General features: G+C 25.8%; 2 protein-coding genes across 2 annotated transcripts; one reads left to right on the forward strand and one right to left on the reverse strand.

Annotated features, from left to right (window-relative positions):
* The first annotated feature begins 2445 nt into the window (after positions 1-2445).
* On the forward strand, positions 2446-7286 carry LOC107475556 (uncharacterized). The gene is made up of 4 exons (XM_016095250.3): positions 2446-3186; positions 5779-5868; positions 5952-6019; positions 7052-7286. Exons 1-4 carry the CDS (start codon positions 2533-2535, stop codon positions 7170-7172), a joined length of 933 nt encoding a protein of 310 aa, XP_015950736.1. The 5' UTR covers positions 2446-2532; the 3' UTR covers positions 7173-7286.
* Positions 7287-8774: 1488 nt separating this feature from the next.
* On the reverse strand, positions 8775-19962 carry LOC107485797 (sugar transporter ERD6-like 6). Its single transcript, XM_016106359.3, has 18 exons — positions 19828-19962; positions 18916-18978; positions 18713-18802; positions 17743-17802; positions 17424-17489; positions 15917-15982; positions 15733-15808; positions 14639-14703; positions 14457-14549; positions 13999-14079; positions 13779-13863; positions 12938-12984; positions 12523-12585; positions 12355-12414; positions 11704-11769; positions 11539-11598; positions 9281-9395; positions 8775-8890 (listed from the first exon to the last, which is right to left on the reverse strand). The coding sequence occupies exons 1-18, from the start codon at positions 19960-19962 to the stop codon at positions 8775-8777; spliced, it is 1407 nt and encodes a 468-aa protein (XP_015961845.1).
* Between the last annotated feature and the right edge of the window lie 1149 nt (positions 19963-21111).

Consider the following 21111-nt stretch of genomic DNA (forward strand, 5'->3'; position numbering starts at 1 on the left):
ATCGAAACACAACAACATTATTGTACTCAATGACAAAACAATATTTACTACTGCTATTATATGTCATTTTTAATTTGAGGGATGGCTATTTGAGGTAACATGTGCATACAATTATAATCGAAAACGCAACCACTCTTATTTGAGAGACTTGTTATTATAATTTATTCAATCAAGATTGCGTGGAAGAAAACTGAGAGATCTTTTTATTAGATTTTATCAACTTAGACAATTATAGGGTTATGTTCTTAATCTTACACTATCATTTTGTTTTTTTTGTTAGTGTTATATTATATGTATATAATTGTCAACTTATAGTTAATAAATAGTAACGAGAATTGATTTTTTTTAATTTTTTTTATTGATATCGTAAAATATGAGTTTTTATTATATTTTTTAAGTAGAATAGAAAAAACTAAAATCATATTCAAGATTCTGTTAATTTTACAAAAAGATAACCTGTTTTTTTATGACTAAAAACAATAATTTGACGTTTAACTATTATTTCTTTAGGCAAATATGTTTTTCTGTTAAATTTGTCATTATCTCTTAATAGCAAAATTTATGTGACATGTTAGATGTTGATGTGTTGTTCAAATCATTAGATTGGGAGAAATATATAACTCTGTCACCAGAATTTTCAATTAGAACAAATAATTTCTCATAAGAAACATCATTTTTTTGAGACGAGATATTTATTTATTTCAGTCCTAACTTATTTTATTTTTTTATTATTTTTTAAATTAAATAGTCTTTATGATTTAGTGTGAAAATTAAAATTGTCCTTAATATTTTTTTGGTTTAAAATAATCTTCGTCGTTCAATTTTTTTTTGTGACTGAAATAAACTAAATAAAGAAAAACAAAACAAACAAAATAAGGAACTGCCTAAATAGAGGGACAGTCTCGTTTAAGACTACTATTAAACTCCTCCCAAGGTGAAAGAAGTTCTACATGCGAAAATTGTAACTTCATCGTCATCTTTACCATAATATTTGCCACCGTATTTGCATATCTCACAATCATCTTTTTAAAAAAAATTTAATCTTTAAATAATAGAAATACACCTCCTAACTAATATAAGTTTTTTTCTCCATAGTTAGTTTCGTTATCATTGCCATCACCATCTCAATTTTTTTTTTCTTTTAAATTCAACGACATCAAATTCTTCAAATTTCAACTACAACAACAATAAGAAAGCACTCAGATTGTTTAGAGAAAAAAAAAAGAAAAAAAAATTCCATCAATTAGGGAGAGAGAAAAGCGATATATAGAGGGTGGTCGGCGACCTGGTGCCTTCACTGCTGTTCCAGAGGACTGTGTAAAAGAGACGAGTGCCATTTGAATATGCATGTGGGAAGTAAAAAGAGGAGTGTGTAAAAGAACCCCAAGTTGGTAAAAAATAAAACACGCTTGAATAGTTGATAGTAGTTGATACTCTTTACTACAAAAATTAAATACAAAAATCAGTGAGCGACTATGAGCTGCCACAGTAGACCCTTTAGCACGCAACACCAATGCTCTTTGAAATTCTAAAATATATCTCTGAACTACCATTACAACAAACTAGTTTAATTAAGTTCTTTAAAGCCTATTTTTTTATATAATTTAGATATTTTTATTGACTTTAAAATACAGTTTAAATAGGAATTGAGTTGACTAAATCTCTTCTTAGTTATGAAAAAAAAAGAAGAGCATTTTGCTATCAAAATTGTTCTTCTTATTTCTTCGTACAGGATAATTATAAATCATCCAAATTTAATTATGGTATATATTTTTATCTAATTTCCTATTAAAACAAACTTAAATTAGAATTTATATAATAATTCAAAAACATTACCAAACTAAGAAATAAAGAGTATTAAAACTTTAAAAGCAAACAAGTAAACCTCTTTCAATACAAAAAAATCCTTATAATTAACAACAAATATTAGGACACTTGTCAAATTTCGATTTGATGGTCAATCCATGATGATCATTATAGTCATCAAACATTCACCGTCGACCATGATATCTAAATATTCAATAACTTGTATAAGAAAAAAAAAAACCTATTCCACTTAGTCAAACTCCTGACCCCAAGTTAGTAAAACAATAAAAGACACTTCAACACTCGACAATATTTATTACAAAAATTAAATAGGAAAATGAGTGAACGACTATGAGCTGCCACACACCCATTAACACGAAGAAAAAATATAAGTAACTAATAACATTTTTAAATAATGTGTGAATAATATGATTTAATAAAAATAAAAAAATAAATTTAATTAATAATATTAAAATAAAATGTATTATATTTTTATTTAATTAATGATTATTCATGTTGTTTAAGATGGTTATTGTTTATCTAACACTCTTCCTAATACGAAATGCTCTTTGAAATTCTAAAACATAAATATAGCTTTCCAATTTCCAGTTTAAAACAAGCGATAACAACCCACCACCAAACCCCACTTTTCAAAGATTACCCTCTTTTCTTTATATTCGCGCCCTTCAAATCAAGTTGAGAAACACCATCATCATCATCATCATCATGGTGAACCTTGTGGCAGCACAGAAGCCCTTAATGAATGCTCTAATGAAGATGGCAGGGATAACTCCCTATACGGTTGAGATAGAGTCAGGGACAGTGATGAGTTTCTGGGTCCCTTCAGACACCGTAAAGAAACCAAACAAAAAACACGAAAAACCCCAAATCATATCCCAACCCAAGAAGCCAACTGTGGTGCTGGTGCACGGTTTCGCTGCCGAAGGGATAGTGACGTGGCAGTTCCAGATTGGAGCTCTAACAAAGAAATACTCTGTCTACGTCCCTGACCTTCTTTTCTTCGGAGGCTCCAAAACCAACAAGACGGAGAGGTCACCCACGTTCCAAGCGCAGTGTCTGGCGGCGGCACTGAGAAAGCTTGGGGTGGAGAAGTGTGTTGTGGTTGGGTTTAGTTATGGCGGGATGGTGGCTTTTAAGATGGCCGAGATGTATCCTGAGATGGTCCAAGCACTGGTTATCTCAGGATCCATCTTGGCCATGACGGATTCCATCAGTGTTACGACGCTGCAAGAGCTCGGATTCTCTTCATCGTCCGAGCTCTTGCTGCCTACATCTGTGAAGGGCCTTAAGGCCCTTCTCTCCGTTGCTGCCCACAAGAAGCTCTGGTTCCCGGATCGTTTACACAGAGATTTTCTTGAGGTATGTATTTTTATTTTCTTTTTAATAAAATATTTTTTTGGTGATCACAATTTCTGAAAACACATGTACAACGTCTTGTTAATATAGACTTTAGTTATAATACATTTAGAGTAGTGTAATTATAGAATTTAGTTTTTTATGATCAGATCCTCTTAGGAGTTGATGACCAATAATATAATTGAATTGAAGACATTAAATATGTGATGGTAATTAATGTTTGATTTTATCTTTAATATATATTTAAGAGGAGTGCTAGGAGGCCAACAATTTTGAAGTTTTGTAACCATCAATAGGCCATCAATAGTATTTTTAATGTTGTGAGATTACATCTAATGGTGGGAAATCACTCACTTTTCTTTTGATGGTTAAATACTGGCAAAAAAACACAAAAATTGTTGGCCTCTAGACTTTTCCTATATTTAATTGTCTTTACACTGAAAATATACCAATACAAATTAAATATTTTTTAAAAACAAAATATTACATAAACAATAAAATTTATTATTTTTATTAATATTTGACTAACACATTGTTTAATTTATTGTTTCAAAGCATCATAAGACTCCTGAAAACAAAAGAAATTTGCAGTTTATGATCATTTATCATGTGAGCGCATATTGGTTACGTTACTCATTATTTAATTTTGTGTGACAAAAATACTTTAAAAATGCACTTTCAAGTCTGAGCTTGACAATAACTTATTAACTTCTTTACACGATGAATGAATGATTATCGTTTCTGATCCAGTTTCAAAACAATTAATAAGTTTATTAATAAATATTTAGAATTACTAATCTTGTTAGTACGTTCTTCTAATAAATAAATATATATCTCTAATTTTCTGTGTACGTGTCTTCGACTTAAACGAGTGAAACATTGAATATATATCATGCTTATCGATATTAGCGATTAGGTAGGTCTTGCACCTAGCGCAGTATCATGTAATTCTATGGGATTGGTAAAAGATGAATACATGATTGTGTGAAGAAATTGAATATGGAAAATATGATGAAAACAAAGTTGAAACAGACCTAAACTAGTACCCATTTTAGACACATGCATTTTAAATTTTAAGAGTACAAGAAAATTTATACATAAAAAAAGGTGGGTTTCTCAATTTAATTTAAAGGAGTCACTTTAATAAAGAGGTCTAATTTTTTTTTTAAGATACTTTTTAATAATTAAAATTTAATACATATAATTAATTAAATTATATTATTTTTGTCGAAATTAGACTAGATAAATTAATTTGACTGAAAAATAATGAATTAAATTTTGAATCGGTCTAAATTAATATTATTTTTTATAAAAGAATAACTACAATACCTCTATTATAGAAAATAACTAAAATACTCTTATTATGTATATTAATTTTGAGAATCTTAAATTTTAGCTCTTTTTTTTCTGTCGGTTTAAAATTATTTAATTTATTAATTTTTTGACTAAACTAATTTGTCCGGTCTAATTTTAATAAAAATAACACCATTTAATTGATTATATATGTTAAATTTTAATTTTAAAAAAAATATCTTTTAAAAAAATATTTTTGATATCTTTATTTAAGTGGCTTCCTTAATTTAATCGTAACAAATTTATTGAGTTAATCTATATATTTTATATATAGTTAATGTTATTGAAAGGTGCAACACAAGAATTGAATAAGATATAGGTAAATAAATGATATTTTAAGAAAATACGCTACAACTAGCTAGTGGACCATAATGCCGGCTAGAAATTAAAAATGGCAGGAGTGTTACTTATAGTTCAACTAACATTACCTAACAGCATAGGAAAGTGGTTGTATATGTATATAGGGATTTTAATTTGGTGGTTGATAAACTAATCTATTTTCATATTTGGTTCCCCAAATAGCAATATTCCTTATACTATTCAACATTTATACAACAAATTAAAAATAAGCTTTTATGTATTTATACATGTTGTTTAGTTTAGTTTTAAAACATATTTTTTATTTTAATATATATATATATATTACGATTTCTTATTCTTTTCTAACCTCAAAATAAAATTTTGTTCCCTAGACGTTTTTTTTTTGTTAAAGTCAACAATTTGTTAACCTAATTGAATTTCGACTCTCCTATATATCATCATAAAACGTTTAAATTTTATCTAAAATGCGGAATCAGCATTTACCAAAATATTCTTTTTTTTAATCTTTTAATATAAATGCTCAATTTAATCCATCAAATTTTATGCGTGAGTTAAATTGGTCTCTTAAATTATTGGGTAAAGTATGTTTTTTGTTCTCGACGTTTAGTTTTATTCAATTTTATCTTTAAGTTAAAATTATCCCCAAATGTTAATTTCATGTAAAATTTGAAGGACAAAATTAAAAACTTCAGAGTTAGTTTTAACATAAATTGAAAACGTTAAAAATAAAATTAAATGTTAAACATATTTAAAAAAAAACATAAACATTAGAGACAAAAAAATACTAATGTATATTAGTTAATTTAATAAATTGATTTGATTGAATTGAAATGTGATATAACTATATGAGGAGATGAATTTGAGTGATTATACGATGTAGAGTAAGTTTATGTGTTTAATTTGATGAATGAATGAGTATAGGTGATGTTCTCGAATAGGAAGGAGCGAGGAGAGTTACTAGAGGGCTTAGTAATTAGCAACAGAGACATCACCATCCCAAACTTTCCACAGGTACTTTAATTTACACCATAATCCTCATAACTGCAACTCATCATTCAATTCGTGTTACTAATTAACTTATAATAATTGTTCAGAGAATACATCTTCTATGGGGCGAAAAGGATCAAATTTTCAAATTAGAACTCGCGCAGAATATGAAAGAGTAAGACTACTTCTCTCTTTGTTTCATTTGATTGAGGAAATTGTTTAATTAATTTTTTTAAAAAAATTACTTAATCAATAAATTATTATATTAAAAGTAGTTTATAAATAAGTTATTTTATATTTGGGTTTTTAGTTCTAAAAATATTTATTTTATAAAAATGTGATAAAAAATAGTAGTATTATCAAAGAAGTTATTTTTTTAACTTTTCTATAAACTTCTAAATAGCTTCTTAGAAAGTTGCAATTTGGTTTTGAAAATTATACCAGACATTACAATTACTACTTTTCATAAATAAAAAACTCAAAAAAGTTACTTTTGAAACTTTCTAAACAAGCCCTAAATATTTATGATTTCTAAATTTTAAAAATGAAGAATGTTAGAAGGCTATTAAATTTTATTGATTTTAGTAATCAGTTAGCTATCAATATTAAAAGTATGGAATAAAAATTAAACTAAAAGAATTGAGTTAATGGCTAAATAATAATGACAAAAAATAATAAATTTTAATTCCCTAGTGTTTCTCTTTAAAAATATATATCATTAGTAATGAAATCAACATTTTAATTTAATAATATGTTAATTAATTCATAATTAAATATTTTAATACATAACTTCTTTATATTAATGCACAAATTAAATTTTAGAGAAAATTTCAATCTTCTCTTCTAAGAAATACTAAAATGACACTTTCTTCCTCTTTATTTGTAAAATATACATTCTTCTCTCTTGTAACTTTTAAAAAAACTTATTCTTTAATCCATTTTAATTTTTTTGTATTAACTAATGTTAATTTTATCTATTTTTTAAGAAAAAATAAATAATTTTTTACAAAAATATCTTTTAACAAAAATTTTATTTTTTATCATTAAATAATTGTTATACATATTAATAGTGATAAGATTTTTTTTATATGTATTTTATAATTTAGTTAATAAACACTACTCACTTTTTTGTATACCCTTTATTACTAAGATTACAACTGAATTTATACAGAATGGTATAATAAGATTAATTGTTAATGACATACAGGCAACTGGGAGAGAAAAGCACATTAGAAGGAATAAAGAAAGCTGGTCACTTAGTTCATCTAGAGCGCCCATGTGTTTACAATAGATGCCTCAAGAAGTTCATTGATTCCATCTTGGTCTGATTTACCCTAAGATTGAGGAGATGCTTGATAACATAAACAAATTTGTAACTGATATTAAATTATTGTATTATAATTCTCTAAATGTTCTAATGTTAGTTCATCATTCTCTTAAAATTATATTTTTTACCAAAATTTATATAAAAGAGCTTTTTATGAAAGAAAAATTTTTTAAATTACTAAAATATATCCATCAATTCAATCTATTGATATTACATTTTACTACAAATATATATATCCAAAACAAAATTGATCAAGCTAAAGTTTTATAAAATATACCCATCTATCACTCTCTTCAAATTATATTCTACATCAAAGTTCTTATTAAAAATATTTTTTATTAAAAAAATTTAAATATTTCTAATACACACCTCTCACTAAATTAAAATTTCATTTTGTTTTAAAATCAATATAATAAATAATTTTTTATTAAATGAAAAAGTTAAAATTTTTTTAAAATATGTACGTCACACTCCTGAAATTATATTTTGCTCCAAAATTAATATAAAAATAAGTTTTTATTAAGAAAAATTTAAAAATTTCTAAAACATACCAATGAATCTATGAAAATTATAATTTGATACAAATATATAAAAAAATAATTGGTCAAGTAAAAATTTATAAAGTATACCCATCACTCTTCTAAAAATTATATTTTACAACAAAATTAATATAAATATATTTTTTATTAAAGCAAAAATGTAAATATTTCTAATGTATACCCAAATGAGTTATAACTCAAATGGCATAGTCTCTCTATATTCACCTAAGAGATTACGAGTTCAAGTCTTCCTATTTTTGACAAAAATAAAATATTATAAATTTTTAAAATATCTCCATCACTTTCTTGAAATGAATTTTTCCAACAAAAATTCATATAAAAATATTTGTTTAGTAAGGCAAAAATCTAAAAAATTCTAATGCCGGCCCTTTACTCGAGTAAAATTACATTTTTCACCAAAATCAATATAATTTTTTTATTAAAAAAGTTATAAATTTCTAAAACATAACAATCACTCTACTAAAATTATATTTTGCATCAAAATTAATATAAAAAAATTTTGATTAAAAAATTATAAATTACTAAAACATATTGAAATATATGTTATTATATTTTTTCCAAGTATACCAAAAAAAAAATTGATCAAGCTAAAAATTTATAAAATTTAACGAAGTACTTTTTTGAATATTAGTAAAAGATTGATGAGTCATATGATTAGATCGTAGGAATCTCCTCACATTACACATTTAATAAGGGGTGTATCATATTTGCTTAGTATGTTAAGTATTTATTTTTGCTTTGTTACCATATTGTGATAAAGCTAAGTTAAATTAAGCTAGCATCTCAAAATCCACATGTTATGTTAAAAGTTAAAACCTCGAATTTTTTTTGGAAACAAAATAGAAAGGCTTACCACTAGCAAGTATAACGTTTTTTAGTTTTTTTTTTTTTTTTCAAAAATTTTTTTTTTTTTTTTTTTAATGTCACAAAGCATAGAAATTTTACTATTCTGTGTATAATCTCCCGTGCATACAAAATTGAAGCTTACTATACAATAAACAATTAAAACACCATGTATATGTATTTTGTAGTCATCAACATAATTATATATTAAATGATGCCTGAATTTCTTCCAATGTTTTGCCCCTGGTCTCAGGAACCCATAGTATTGCAAAAGCAAGGGTGATGGCAGAAAAGGTTGCATAAATTGTGAATGTTCCTGGTTAAAATAAGATTCTATTAAATTAAGTCAAAATAAAAAGTTGTAGCCTCTTCATTAAAAAAAAAAAAAAATTAATCCTATAAATATAACTTTTAGATTACGAAGGCAACTTAAAAAGAAATGGCCATCAATTAAAACGTGCATGATTAAAAAGTGATTTGCAAATAGTGGAAACTCAGATGCAGTTGACTTTACGTGAAGTTGATAACTGAGAGCCATTAGATGATTTGATTAAATTTTCATCTAACGGTTCTCGACTATTAACTTCACGTAAAATCGACTGCACATGAATTTTCATTTTTGTAAATAAAGACAAAATAATAAACGAAGAACAAATGTTAAAAATAAATATTATATAGTGGCCTAGGGAGGAAAGAGAGAAAATACCTGGATTACTCCATTCTAGAAGCATGTTAGCAGTCAAGGTTACTAGTGAGGCAGTGAACCAATTCATAAACGTGGCTACACTTCCAGCAAGCCCTTTAATATTATTTGGTAGTATCTGAAAAGTACTTAATTTGTTATATTACTTCTTTTTTATAATACAAACTAATGATGCATCTTCGTCGATAGGACTCAGTTTGTTTTAGCCTAGATTTGACCCTATATTTTGATCAATTTATTTTATAGATTTGTATTTCACCGAAAAACTTGATGAAATATGATGATCTTGAGGCCATTTTTTTTATTATCTACGACATCTTCCAACTAAATAGGTTAAGGGCTAATCTGCATGTTCTTCAATAGGACTCAGTTTGTTTTAGTCCAAATTTAACCTTATATTTTGATCAATTTATTTTATAGATTTATATTTTACCGAAAAACTTGATGAAATATGATGTTCTTGAGGCCATTTTTTTTTTTTATTATTTACGATATTTTCCAACTAAACAAGTTAAAGACTAATATTTTTTTTTCTCATGCATTTTTAAGCCATTTTATATATTTTGTAGATTGTCTCTAAAAAATTTAATATTACTCCGTAACAAATTCAAACTTTTTGTATCTTTCCCTCAAGCCCCATAAACTCTTCTTCAATTAGCACATATGATCTTTTTGCATTTTTCATAAAACTTTTAGATTTTTTCATATAAATTTTATCTTTAAGATTATTATAAAAAAATATAATTTTTATTTTCATATGCTCTATCTCTAAAATAAAACTTGTGATTAGATTCAAGATAGTCCTACTTTTTCATAATTGGTGAAAAGATTTCATTATAATTGATATATATCCCTTTACTTGCATATAGCCCTTGATCGCCAACCTAATCTTATATCTTGGAAATAAATATATTTCATGTTTTAACTTTTAACCTATATACCCACTTATCCTACAAAGCATTATTATATTGTCCCCTTTTGGTGACATCCCAAGCTTAATTATTGTTTGATTATCATTATACAAGGATTGCATTTTATCTTGTATTGCATCAAATTATTTTTTGTTTTAATTATTTTTTAAATCTACATAACACTCTAATTATCCCTCATCAGTTATAGTTACATATTCATTAAGTGGATACTTAGTTGAAAGTCATCCTTCTCTAATAAATCTCCCAGAATGAAAACCCAATAGATCTTTAAGTAATTCAAGAGCATCAAACTGTTCTCCATCGTGTGGATCGTCAAGAACTAAATGTTCATTTTGTTACATATAACCCTAAACTTGATTTTATGCTCTTGTAATTATTGACTCTTCTCAAGTTTGATTTATCATGTTTTGAACGGTTAAGTTTTTAAATAATTTCACATCATAACTTCTTACAAGCTTCTTTTTAATTAGATCATAAAATCTATAGTCAAACTTAACATAGGTAGGTTTACTCCATAAAAATATACTACCTATTCTTTACATTTAACTTTGATCATATATCTTTTAAAACATGAACAAATATTTAGTGTCTAAAAACTCTCAAATGATCATAGACATATTTGCCAAAATAAATATTATCTAAAATATCATTGTCCATAGCAATTAGGTTGTATATGTTTTGAGATATTGTGACTGAAAAATTGAAACCGAGTATTGTATCTAATAACCAAAGGTTAAAACTAAAATTTCAATTTTAGAACACAATTTTAATTCATTTAATATTTTAAAAAAGTGAGGACACAGAAATTAAATTTTTTGAAGATAAAAACTGAAATTTTATTAATATTTCTTTTTAAAAGAGTAAACTATCAAATTTGTATACGAAATTTTATGACTGATAAAAATACTCTTGAAAAACGTAAAAAAATAAATTAGCTCTTAAAAGATATAAAAATTTGACAAAAACATCCAAACACTAATTGATCATGTCCCTGTTAACAAAAAATTTCTTATGTGACTAACAGAATTATTGACTTGGTTAACTTCATAGTTACATGGCATTATTAATTATTTTGAATGATTGTTTCACAAAATGTTAGATCATATGCATAAGTGGTTTTCATTTGTGAAAAAAAACAGATGGTTTTTTTGGTTGTTTTTCCCAAATTAATACTATTTTTTTGCATCTTTTTATTATTTTTATTGGGCTTATTTGTGCATTTTTCGGGGTTTTAATTTTTGGGCTTTTTTGTTAGAGTAAACTATATTTACTTCAAAAATAGGCGCTATGACTTAAGATCAAATGTACTCAATCATTCTTTGTGCATACCTCAGACATTATGATCCAAGGAATTGGTCCAGTGCCTAGTGAGAAACCGATGATCATAGCCTAAACAAAAAAGTTGATAACTAAGCTAATACATGTACCAACTAAATAAATAAATTTAAGTCATAAACAAGCATCAAGAAAAATGAAAAGTAAATAAAATGATACCACAATACTAGCAATTGATAGCAGTTCCAAGGTTGTATGAAGATTTGAATCATATGATACTACTTCCTACATGGATTCAAACCAACAAAAAATTTCCATATATATTAGTTATGCATATAATGATATAAATAAAATCTTCAGATTAAAATATCTCATTTTAAAAATTTCAGGAATTAATTTGAATAATTACTTTATAAATAAAGAATTAATAAATTAAATAAATAAAAAATAATATTCTAGTAATGTCACTACTTTGAATTAAGTGAATATGTCTTTAAGAAATTTCACGTTGAATATTTTTGTTTCCAAAAAACTTTATTATATTAAGGTTTCTAAACTTTATAAAAGTAAGACATATAAATTTCTATCTTAATTAGAGATATGTTGTTTTTACTTTAATAAATAGGTATTTAAAAGTGTGACGAAATAATTTATATATTTTAATTTTATAAAGTTTAGAAACCTCAACTAATATAATAATTTATTTTTTAATTTAGGAACAAAAATATTTGACAAAAATTTTTTAAGGACCTATTTAAATATATACTCTTAAATTAATTGGAGTTTTCTTTCTTTTACTCAAAAATAAAGCAAAAATTGGATACTAATAACAAACTTAGTTGTTATAATAAATAAAGTTATCTGACTAACCTCTAAATAAAATGTTGTTGCAATAAGGAGTAGGCTAATTGTCATGATAGAGGTTGATACCTAGAGAAATAAAATCAAGGAAAATTCAACCTCAAATGTTAGATATTTCTAAAAGGATTACATTAGGGATATTAGAAAAAAAAAAAAACATATTCAATTGGTGCTTACTATCAAAAGTAATTTGCGGCCACTTCTATCCAACAACCACACTGTGATTCCAGTCATTGAAACCTTTAAAGTAACACAGTTATCAGTGAGATGAAATTTAATATTTTAATGTTTATAAAAAATGAATATATTCAGAACTATTATTTGTACACAGCTAATTTACAAGTACACTTTACATCCATTTATTTTCTCTCTTTTCAATTTGATTAAAAAAAATTTTAAAAAAATAATTGGAAAGTGAGTAATTTTTTATGAACGAATTTGACTATTTACTCTGATTAAATATATAAATATTTATGTAATTTTTTATAACTTAAACTTTTGAGACAACTAGTTCATAACAATCTATACTTAATGTAAAAGAATTTCTTTATTTATATATATAACTTTAGAATGAACAAGATAGTTTTCTAACCTGGATAGCTCCAAGACCAAATGTAGCTGCATTACTGGAAGAGATTCCTATTAAATTTAGATACAAAAGTGTATAACTTTGTAACTCAAACAAGGTTGATGATAATAAGTAATAAATAGTTTATATGGACATAATGACTCAAAAATTAATTGTTAATTAATGCAAAATAATGAAGATTTTCGAGCTTTCAAAGCTAGAGGTATAGCAAGTTTGCATGGTTTCTATTTTTTTTTCCCTGTTTTTTCCTTAGTTTGAAAAGCTGAGAAGATTATCTAAAAAAGGTCTCAATCTTTGGTATAGTTTTAAGATTGGATTTGGAACTTTCATATAATTTTATTCTACGATGCATAAATATCGACACAAATACGGAATACGATATGATACTAAATACGTGGACACATAAATTTAAATTTTTATAAGACACAGATACACAACATATATATAAAATGTAAAATATTTTTTAGATAAATTATAATGATATTTTGATATCTTATTGATATTAAAAATATACATTTATCTTTTAACTATTTTTAATGTATTTTTTATTATATAGTTTAAGATATATATTAAGAATCATAAGATTGGACACAAGGACACATGGTATTTAAGTATATCTAAAGGTATTTGAAGAATAATTTTTTATTTTTTATTAAAATATAGTTAAAGAAAACAAGCGTGTCAAACGAATGTCGAGGAGATCGTCGTATCCAAAATGTGTCCAACATACAGATACGAAAACTCATCGAACTTCGCAGATTTTATTTCTGTAGTTTGAAGGTTTATTTGTTAATTGTTATTACTTACGGAAAGAAAACTAATGCAAAATTATTTGATCACCTACCTGCCTTATTAAAGATCTCACTAGAATAGAAAAGAACTCCATTGATACCAGAAAGTTGTTGAAGGACAAGTAATCCAATTCCTATCTTCATGATGCCTACACAAGATTATTTAATAGAAATAATTAGAATTTAACTCAAACTAGTATCCAATTAAATAAATGAAAGTTGAATAAATAATGATTAGATGAATTTATTTTATTAATTAAAGGAGAAACATACCCCTAAAGGGAACCAATATCTTCTCCTCTTCAAATCTGCAAATTGTATACTATCTGATTTGTTGTTTGACATCAAAGAACCCTACATTATGAATCAAGTCCAACTAAATTAAATAATAAGACTTAGAATAATACTAATTATAACTGATTTTTATTATGTTAAACGAACTTGATTAGATTTGGTTAACAAAAAAATTTGGTTGTGTAACATTATTCAAATAGAATTAGGTAAGTGAAAAATTCTTATTTACTAAATTTAAAATTTCAGCATGTAAATCAATGTTTGATATCTTTAAATTTAAAATAGAAAACATAAACTACTATTAGCTACATAATAATCTACACGTTGATCAAATGTTTTTTCTTCTTTTTTTTTTTTGTTATGCAAAGGTGGAAATTCAAACCTAGCTAGAACTTGTTATGATTATAAAACTTGCATATATCCATAAAATGAAATACTTGTATTTCTTGGGCTTCCAATGTTATATCGGTGTTGGGTCCTCGTAAAGCTTGTAAGGAAGTTTCGAATTTTCCTATCATCCCCATTTCAGCCTAAACAAAATTAAAAATAAAATGAATCATATAAAATAGCACATTTAAAAAGCATGTTATTGATATTAAACAACTCATATGATACATACCAACCATCTTGGGGATTCTGGAATGAAAAATAGTCCTGGTATTAACATTGCACAAGGAATAACTCCTATAAAGAAACCAAAACATATTTTTTAGTATCTAATAAATTTATTTTAAGAGGAGTACTAGGAGACAGTAAGTTTTGTGATTTGTAGTTATCAATTAATCATTATTGGTGATTTTAATGGTGTGAGATTTCATCTAAATGTATGAGATTACTCATTTTGTTTTTGCTGGTTAAGTACTGGCCAGATTTTAATAAAACTGCTGGTCTCCTAGACTTTTCTTTATTGTAATTCACAGTGTGTAAAACAACAAATTTTACAGCAAACATTCTGCATTTTTTGTGACTCTTGATGGAAAATACTATCGAATCATTCAACCCAATTAGTTTAACATGATACAGAACAAATAAATAAAGTCTAATTACAAGATAGATATATCAGAAAATGATGACTCACTAATTTAGAATATTAGAAAAAATAGTGACTCATTAGTTCTAAAAGAAAAGAATATTGACAATAAAATACAGAATCAAAAATTTTTTTATCTATCTTATAATTAAACTTTATTAATTGTATATTATTCTGTATCATGTTAGACTAATTGGATTGAATGATGGATAGATATCTTTTTTTGTTTTGTTTTGTTGGACTATAAGTTTATGTAAATATATAAATAATGAATTTAATTAAGATTGTACGTGTGTTACTATATGTTGATATTCATTGTTAACTTGTTTTGATAAAACTATAATGAGAATGAAATAAGTGTGATTATATATATGCCGTATAATTGTTTGAGTTTATGTTGCAAACTCGTCATGCTTCTAAACTAATGAGAATTTTAAATGCCAGTTATGTACGAAAATATTTAGTAATTAAAAAAAAATAGATAAAAATAGTCATAATTTACACTACAGAATAATTGTCTTATTTAGTATTTATTAATTATCGTAATAATCAATAAATGTTATATAAGACAAATTTTTTTGATTTTTTTTGTTTTTCTAGCATTACTGATTATGTATATATTTAGACAAAAGTTTTCAATTGTTAAGAGAAAAACTATGAGATAGATGTAGTTAAGACTTTACCTAAAATTGCTAGCATTCTCCATTTAACAAAAAGTGCGGCCAAATAAGCCAACATGATTCCAATGGTGATTGTGAGCTAAAAAAAATAGTGAAATAACTTTACATGTTAGTTTATGTATATAGAAAATTGAAAAAACCAAATAACAGATGTAAATTAAAGATGTTAAGTAATAACAACACTAACTTGGTTCACTGATCCAAGACTACCTCTCATATCTCGAGGTGATACTTCTGCTATGTAAACGGGCACCTATATGTATATTAAGAAAATTATTATGATGAAAAAATGAAATAGAAAAAGATAATAAGGAAATGAATTAAAGAGCATTATGAGAGAATAGCAAAAGGTATATCTTATCATATTGTATGGCCACAAAAAAAGACACTTGAAAGGAAAGCTAATTAATTTGCCACCTAAGCTAATTGAATAAATCAAATTATTATTCGTGCATATAGAACTTACGTCACAATAATATTGAACATGAATTTTTATGTCCCTGACTTCAAAGTTTTAGAAAAGTCACAATTACATTGAATTTTCATATATTATTTCCCAAATTATTTTAAGCTTACATTGGTGTGATTTTAGGAATAAGAGATAATTACAATATTTCATAGCTATATATAAAATATAATTTTTATTCATTTAGTTGGTAGTTTGAGCGAAGTTGATTATAGTGTGGATTGGTTATAAAAAATTCTTAAGAGTAAAATATTATTTTTGTTTCTAATATTTGGGGTAAATTTTATTTGTGTAATATTTAAATTGTTCTATTTGTATCCCTAACTTTTATAAAAGTGATTCAATGTTATCCTGTCATGAATTATTATTCTCGCTTAGATGTATTCATTTTCAATTAAATCTCACTTTAATGTTTTCGATTTCAATATTGTACCCACTCTTTATGTTCAAGTTCAATTATGTTCCTAAAAATGTGAATTATATAAATGTTGTAGGAATTAATTTTAATTTTTGATGAGTCATTATCTAGAGTAGATCATCGGTTCTATTACAAACATTTGTATTCTAATTTCAATAAGAGATTTTCAAAATTCCAACTAAAGCTCATGATGTTTAATTGAGAACGAGGTAATATTGAATAACTTTCACAAACATTAAGAATACAAATAGAACGATTTAAATGTTAGAGACACAAATATGACTTACTCCAAACGTTATGGACAAAAATAATACTTTACTCAATTCTTAATAACATTTATAAGCAATGAGAATGAGTTCAAAATTCAAATAACTCTCATTATACATTTGGAAGGTATATTTAACGTTATTGTTTTTTCTATATATATTGAAAGGGGTTAAAGCGCAAAGAAAAAAAAAACTAGAAGGCAAAAATCAAATAGAGTAAGGTCGTTTTCTATAATGATCTTCAAACATAATCTATACTTCTATACTTCTATAATATATATAATGGAAATATAATAAAAAAGGACTGGTGTTTATTTTTTTTCCCCCTAAAATATTCTTCATTGTATATAAGGCATAAGAAATACTTTTGTGTTATTTTCAATACTTGAACCTAAAACTTCTTAGCTAAGAAATAGGTTATTTTGCCATTACAACTAATTTTTAAAGTTGTGTGGAATAACTTTAAGAAAAATAAGTGTTCCGTCACTTAAACTAGTTAGATATTGTTGATATGTATAAATGAAGTATTAGAAAGTGAAATTACCACATAAGATATTATTCCGACGCCAAACCCTGTCAACAATCTTCCTATAAATAGAAGAGATGAGTCCTACAATATATGGAGTAATAACATAAATGGTAATGTTAGATGTAAAATTTTGTAGTAGTATTCATGACAACAAACTAGACATAATTATAAGTAACAGAAATGTTTTGTAACAAAAAAAAATTAGCCAAAATTAATCGGAATTTGTTTTATTTAACATTTATTAATTATTACAACAATTAATGAATATTAAATAAAATAAATTTTAGTTTTTTTTTATTTTTCTAATATTACCGTATAAATAATTACTACATACATTGGCTACTGAAATGGTGAGCCATCCAATTATATTTGGGACCGCTGCCACTATTAGAGCCTGCAATTTAAAATGCACCAACAATAAAATTGCAATTAAATTTTCAAAACAAGTAGTTAATCTCATTTTAAACATTGAAATTAAATAATTAAAAAAAATACTAAAAGATCATCAGAATTTATTATTTTTAGTTATCAACTCAATTCATTTAGTCTAATAATTCAATAACATACTTTCGCCTATATTTTTAAACAGATAATTAACTGATGGTAAAAAATAATAAATTTTGATAATTCTCAAACATTCTTCTAATTAAAAAGTAATATTGGATGTTAGTAATCTTATAGATATTGTGTTTGTTGTTTCGAATAGAACTTTATTCTATACTTTTTTTTGAAACATTTACAAAATATGTAGTAAAGAAAAGATGTAATAGTTAAAAATATATAATTTAAAACCTTCAATATTAGTATTGACAAATGACTCCTTGAAAGTTAATTGTTCTTAAATGATAGATTCTGTTTTTACTACTTAGTTTTATTGACCTTTTTGGTATCACAAGATTTTTTGGAGACTAATTTTCGTTCAAAATAATTGTTATAAAGTAATTATCAACATAATAGTCCTTTAAGAATCAAATTGGTAATATTTTGGCTATAATATTAATAAGTATGTTCCACAAGTTAGTCATTTAAAATGGTTTTTTTATTTCTCTACTATGCACATGGTTAAAGGAAACAAATTCTATCATCCAAAATTGATTTGTACTTTCAATCCACTTTGAGGAACCTAGTGATAGTGAAAGAAGAAGAAAGCGTTTTCAACATTTGCATTCAAATATTTCATTGTTAGAAAATAGTAGTATATTGATACTATCTTAATTAAAATAGGTAAGTTGATAAAATAGAAGATTAAAATGAATGCTTAATTTACATTTGTAACAAACTAAAGAGAAAATGAAAAAAAATACCCCTTTACGGCCAAGGTATTCTGCTATGTGACCACTAGCCGTTGCTCCTATCATTGCACCAACGTTGCATAAAGATCCAAAAAGTGAAAACTGTTTCAACAATATATCCAACAAATCAGAAAATAAATGGCATGTGTACTTGCTCACCCATTTTAGATTTAAGTATTTCAAATAATTATTGAGAACTCACTCGCCCAAAATACCTTTGAAATTGAGAGGTCAAGATCTCGAATCATATCAGATTGTGTAGGAGACGAATACCCTATCTGTCAATAATGTAATAGAAAAGAAGTACAATTTTAATCATTATAAATAAATAAAAAGAAAAATTCATGTGCAAGATGAAAACGAATGTGAAAAAAAAAATGGTCTGTGCAAGGATTTAAATTTCTGGCCAGGTCACTCTTCACGATTCGGCCACAACATTGTGATCTTGCCGGGTGCACTAAAATAATCATCTGAGATCTTAATTATACTAATTATATTTTTTATGTCGACAAAAAATTATCAATTGACTCATCACATTGATAGAGACTAATGTGGTGTAATTTTACTAAACTTTTGGATATAACTGGCGCAGTAAATTTGGTAACTATTTTAAAACATGCACCCAATTTTAAAAGTTATTTAGGCCTTAATTTGATACTTTTCTAAATCACTTAATTTGAACTAAACTTTAATATTACAAAAAATAGTATATACTCAAATATATATAGGTCCTTAAAAAATTTTAGGCTTTTCGTTTCTAAGAAAAATTTATTATTACATTAAGGTCAATAAATTTTATAAAAATAAGATATATAAGTCTCTATCTTAGTTAAATTTATTGTTTTTACTTGGACATTAAGTTGAAGAACCTATTTAATATATACTCTTAAAAAAATTTAAAAAATTACACAAGAAAGAGCACAATGCATATTGTGGGAGAAAATTCCTAGAAAGAGTAAAGATTTGTAAGGTAATAAAGTAAATAAAATTACCATTAAAATTATAACTTCTATCATGGGTAAGTATCACAATTTTAATTTAAGAATGATTATACTCTTATTTGTTTGGATTTAGAAGAGTTGATCTCATATTGTGACTAATATAATTGTAGAGAGTGAAAGTATCACCGTGAAACCAAATTGAATAGGACCCAAACAAACGACCAAGACACACAATATAACAAACATGGAGGAGCCATTATTGGCGTTGACGAGTGGCTGCCTAAGGTTTCTAGCATCCTCGGAATCCTCCGCATGAGCCATTAATTATGTTGAAGGTTACTCTAATCTGTTCTCTTAGTTTGAGAAATGCATGTCAAGAAGGTTAAGAATATGAGAAGCTAACAACATACAAGATCCGTATTGCTTCTTAGCTTGTCCGGTTCAATTGGGTATGCGAAAAATGTGATACATGTATTTCTTTTTGTGATTCTAAATAGATACATGTGTAGTGTCACCACAATCGTTAGTACTGTTAGTGTTAGATAATAATTTTTTTGACTTAAAATGAATATTTTTTCAGCATAAATTTATATCTTCACACCATAATTGTTTATTACGATGCAAATGAAGCTGGATGCATATTCTTGTGGATGAGATTAATTAAAATTTTATAATTAAATATGCATGACAGTGCTATATTGAATGGGAAGTGAGAAGAGTTGTCCTTAATTTATTATTAAAAAGGAATTTGTTGACGAGATTTTGTTAAGACTAGATTTTAACTCGCGCATTGTGGCTAATTTTGTTGAATATTACAATCGGAATGGTGTAATACATTGGTATTATACTAATTTAGTGTAATACTCTGATATGGGGTTTTTAATGTCATAAAAAATATCGTGACTTATGATTTTAGAAAGAGACAAAAAAAATTATGAAAATGAGATTAACGATTTTAAGTAAGATAATTTTTTTTTTCAAAATTTCTACAACCATAAAATCGTTACTCTCATTTTTTAAGTTGATTCTAGCCATTGATGATTGATCCAAAACTTTTTAATTATTCTTCCTCTTCACTAAAATCGTTGGTAACGATTTTTAACAAATCGACACTAACGATTTCTTTGAAACCAATTATGAGTCTCATAGTTAGGTATTACACACCCAAAATTTCATTTATACGTATTACACAACTGTAATTAGCATATCAAAAATAATTAGCGGCGCATTGTCCGAAAGTAAAATTAATTAAATTATTTAATAAAAAAAATTTAAAAATCAAGTTGAGATAGCACTTGGTGGCTAATTGAACCAGTGGATTCTCCTTTGCCAAGTTAGGATAGTACTTGGTGGTAGCTAGGTTTGGGTATAAGCTTAGAATTTGATACTAGATGAATTAGGATTGTAATTCATTAATATTGGTGTATGTAATCTGGTTGATTATAGTGAAAATTTCACCATGGTTGTGGT

The sequence above is a fragment of the Arachis duranensis genome, chromosome 1 (genome assembly GCF_000817695.3).
Source record: "Arachis duranensis cultivar V14167 chromosome 1, aradu.V14167.gnm2.J7QH, whole genome shotgun sequence".
NCBI lineage: Eukaryota > Viridiplantae > Streptophyta > Magnoliopsida > Fabales > Fabaceae > Arachis > Arachis duranensis.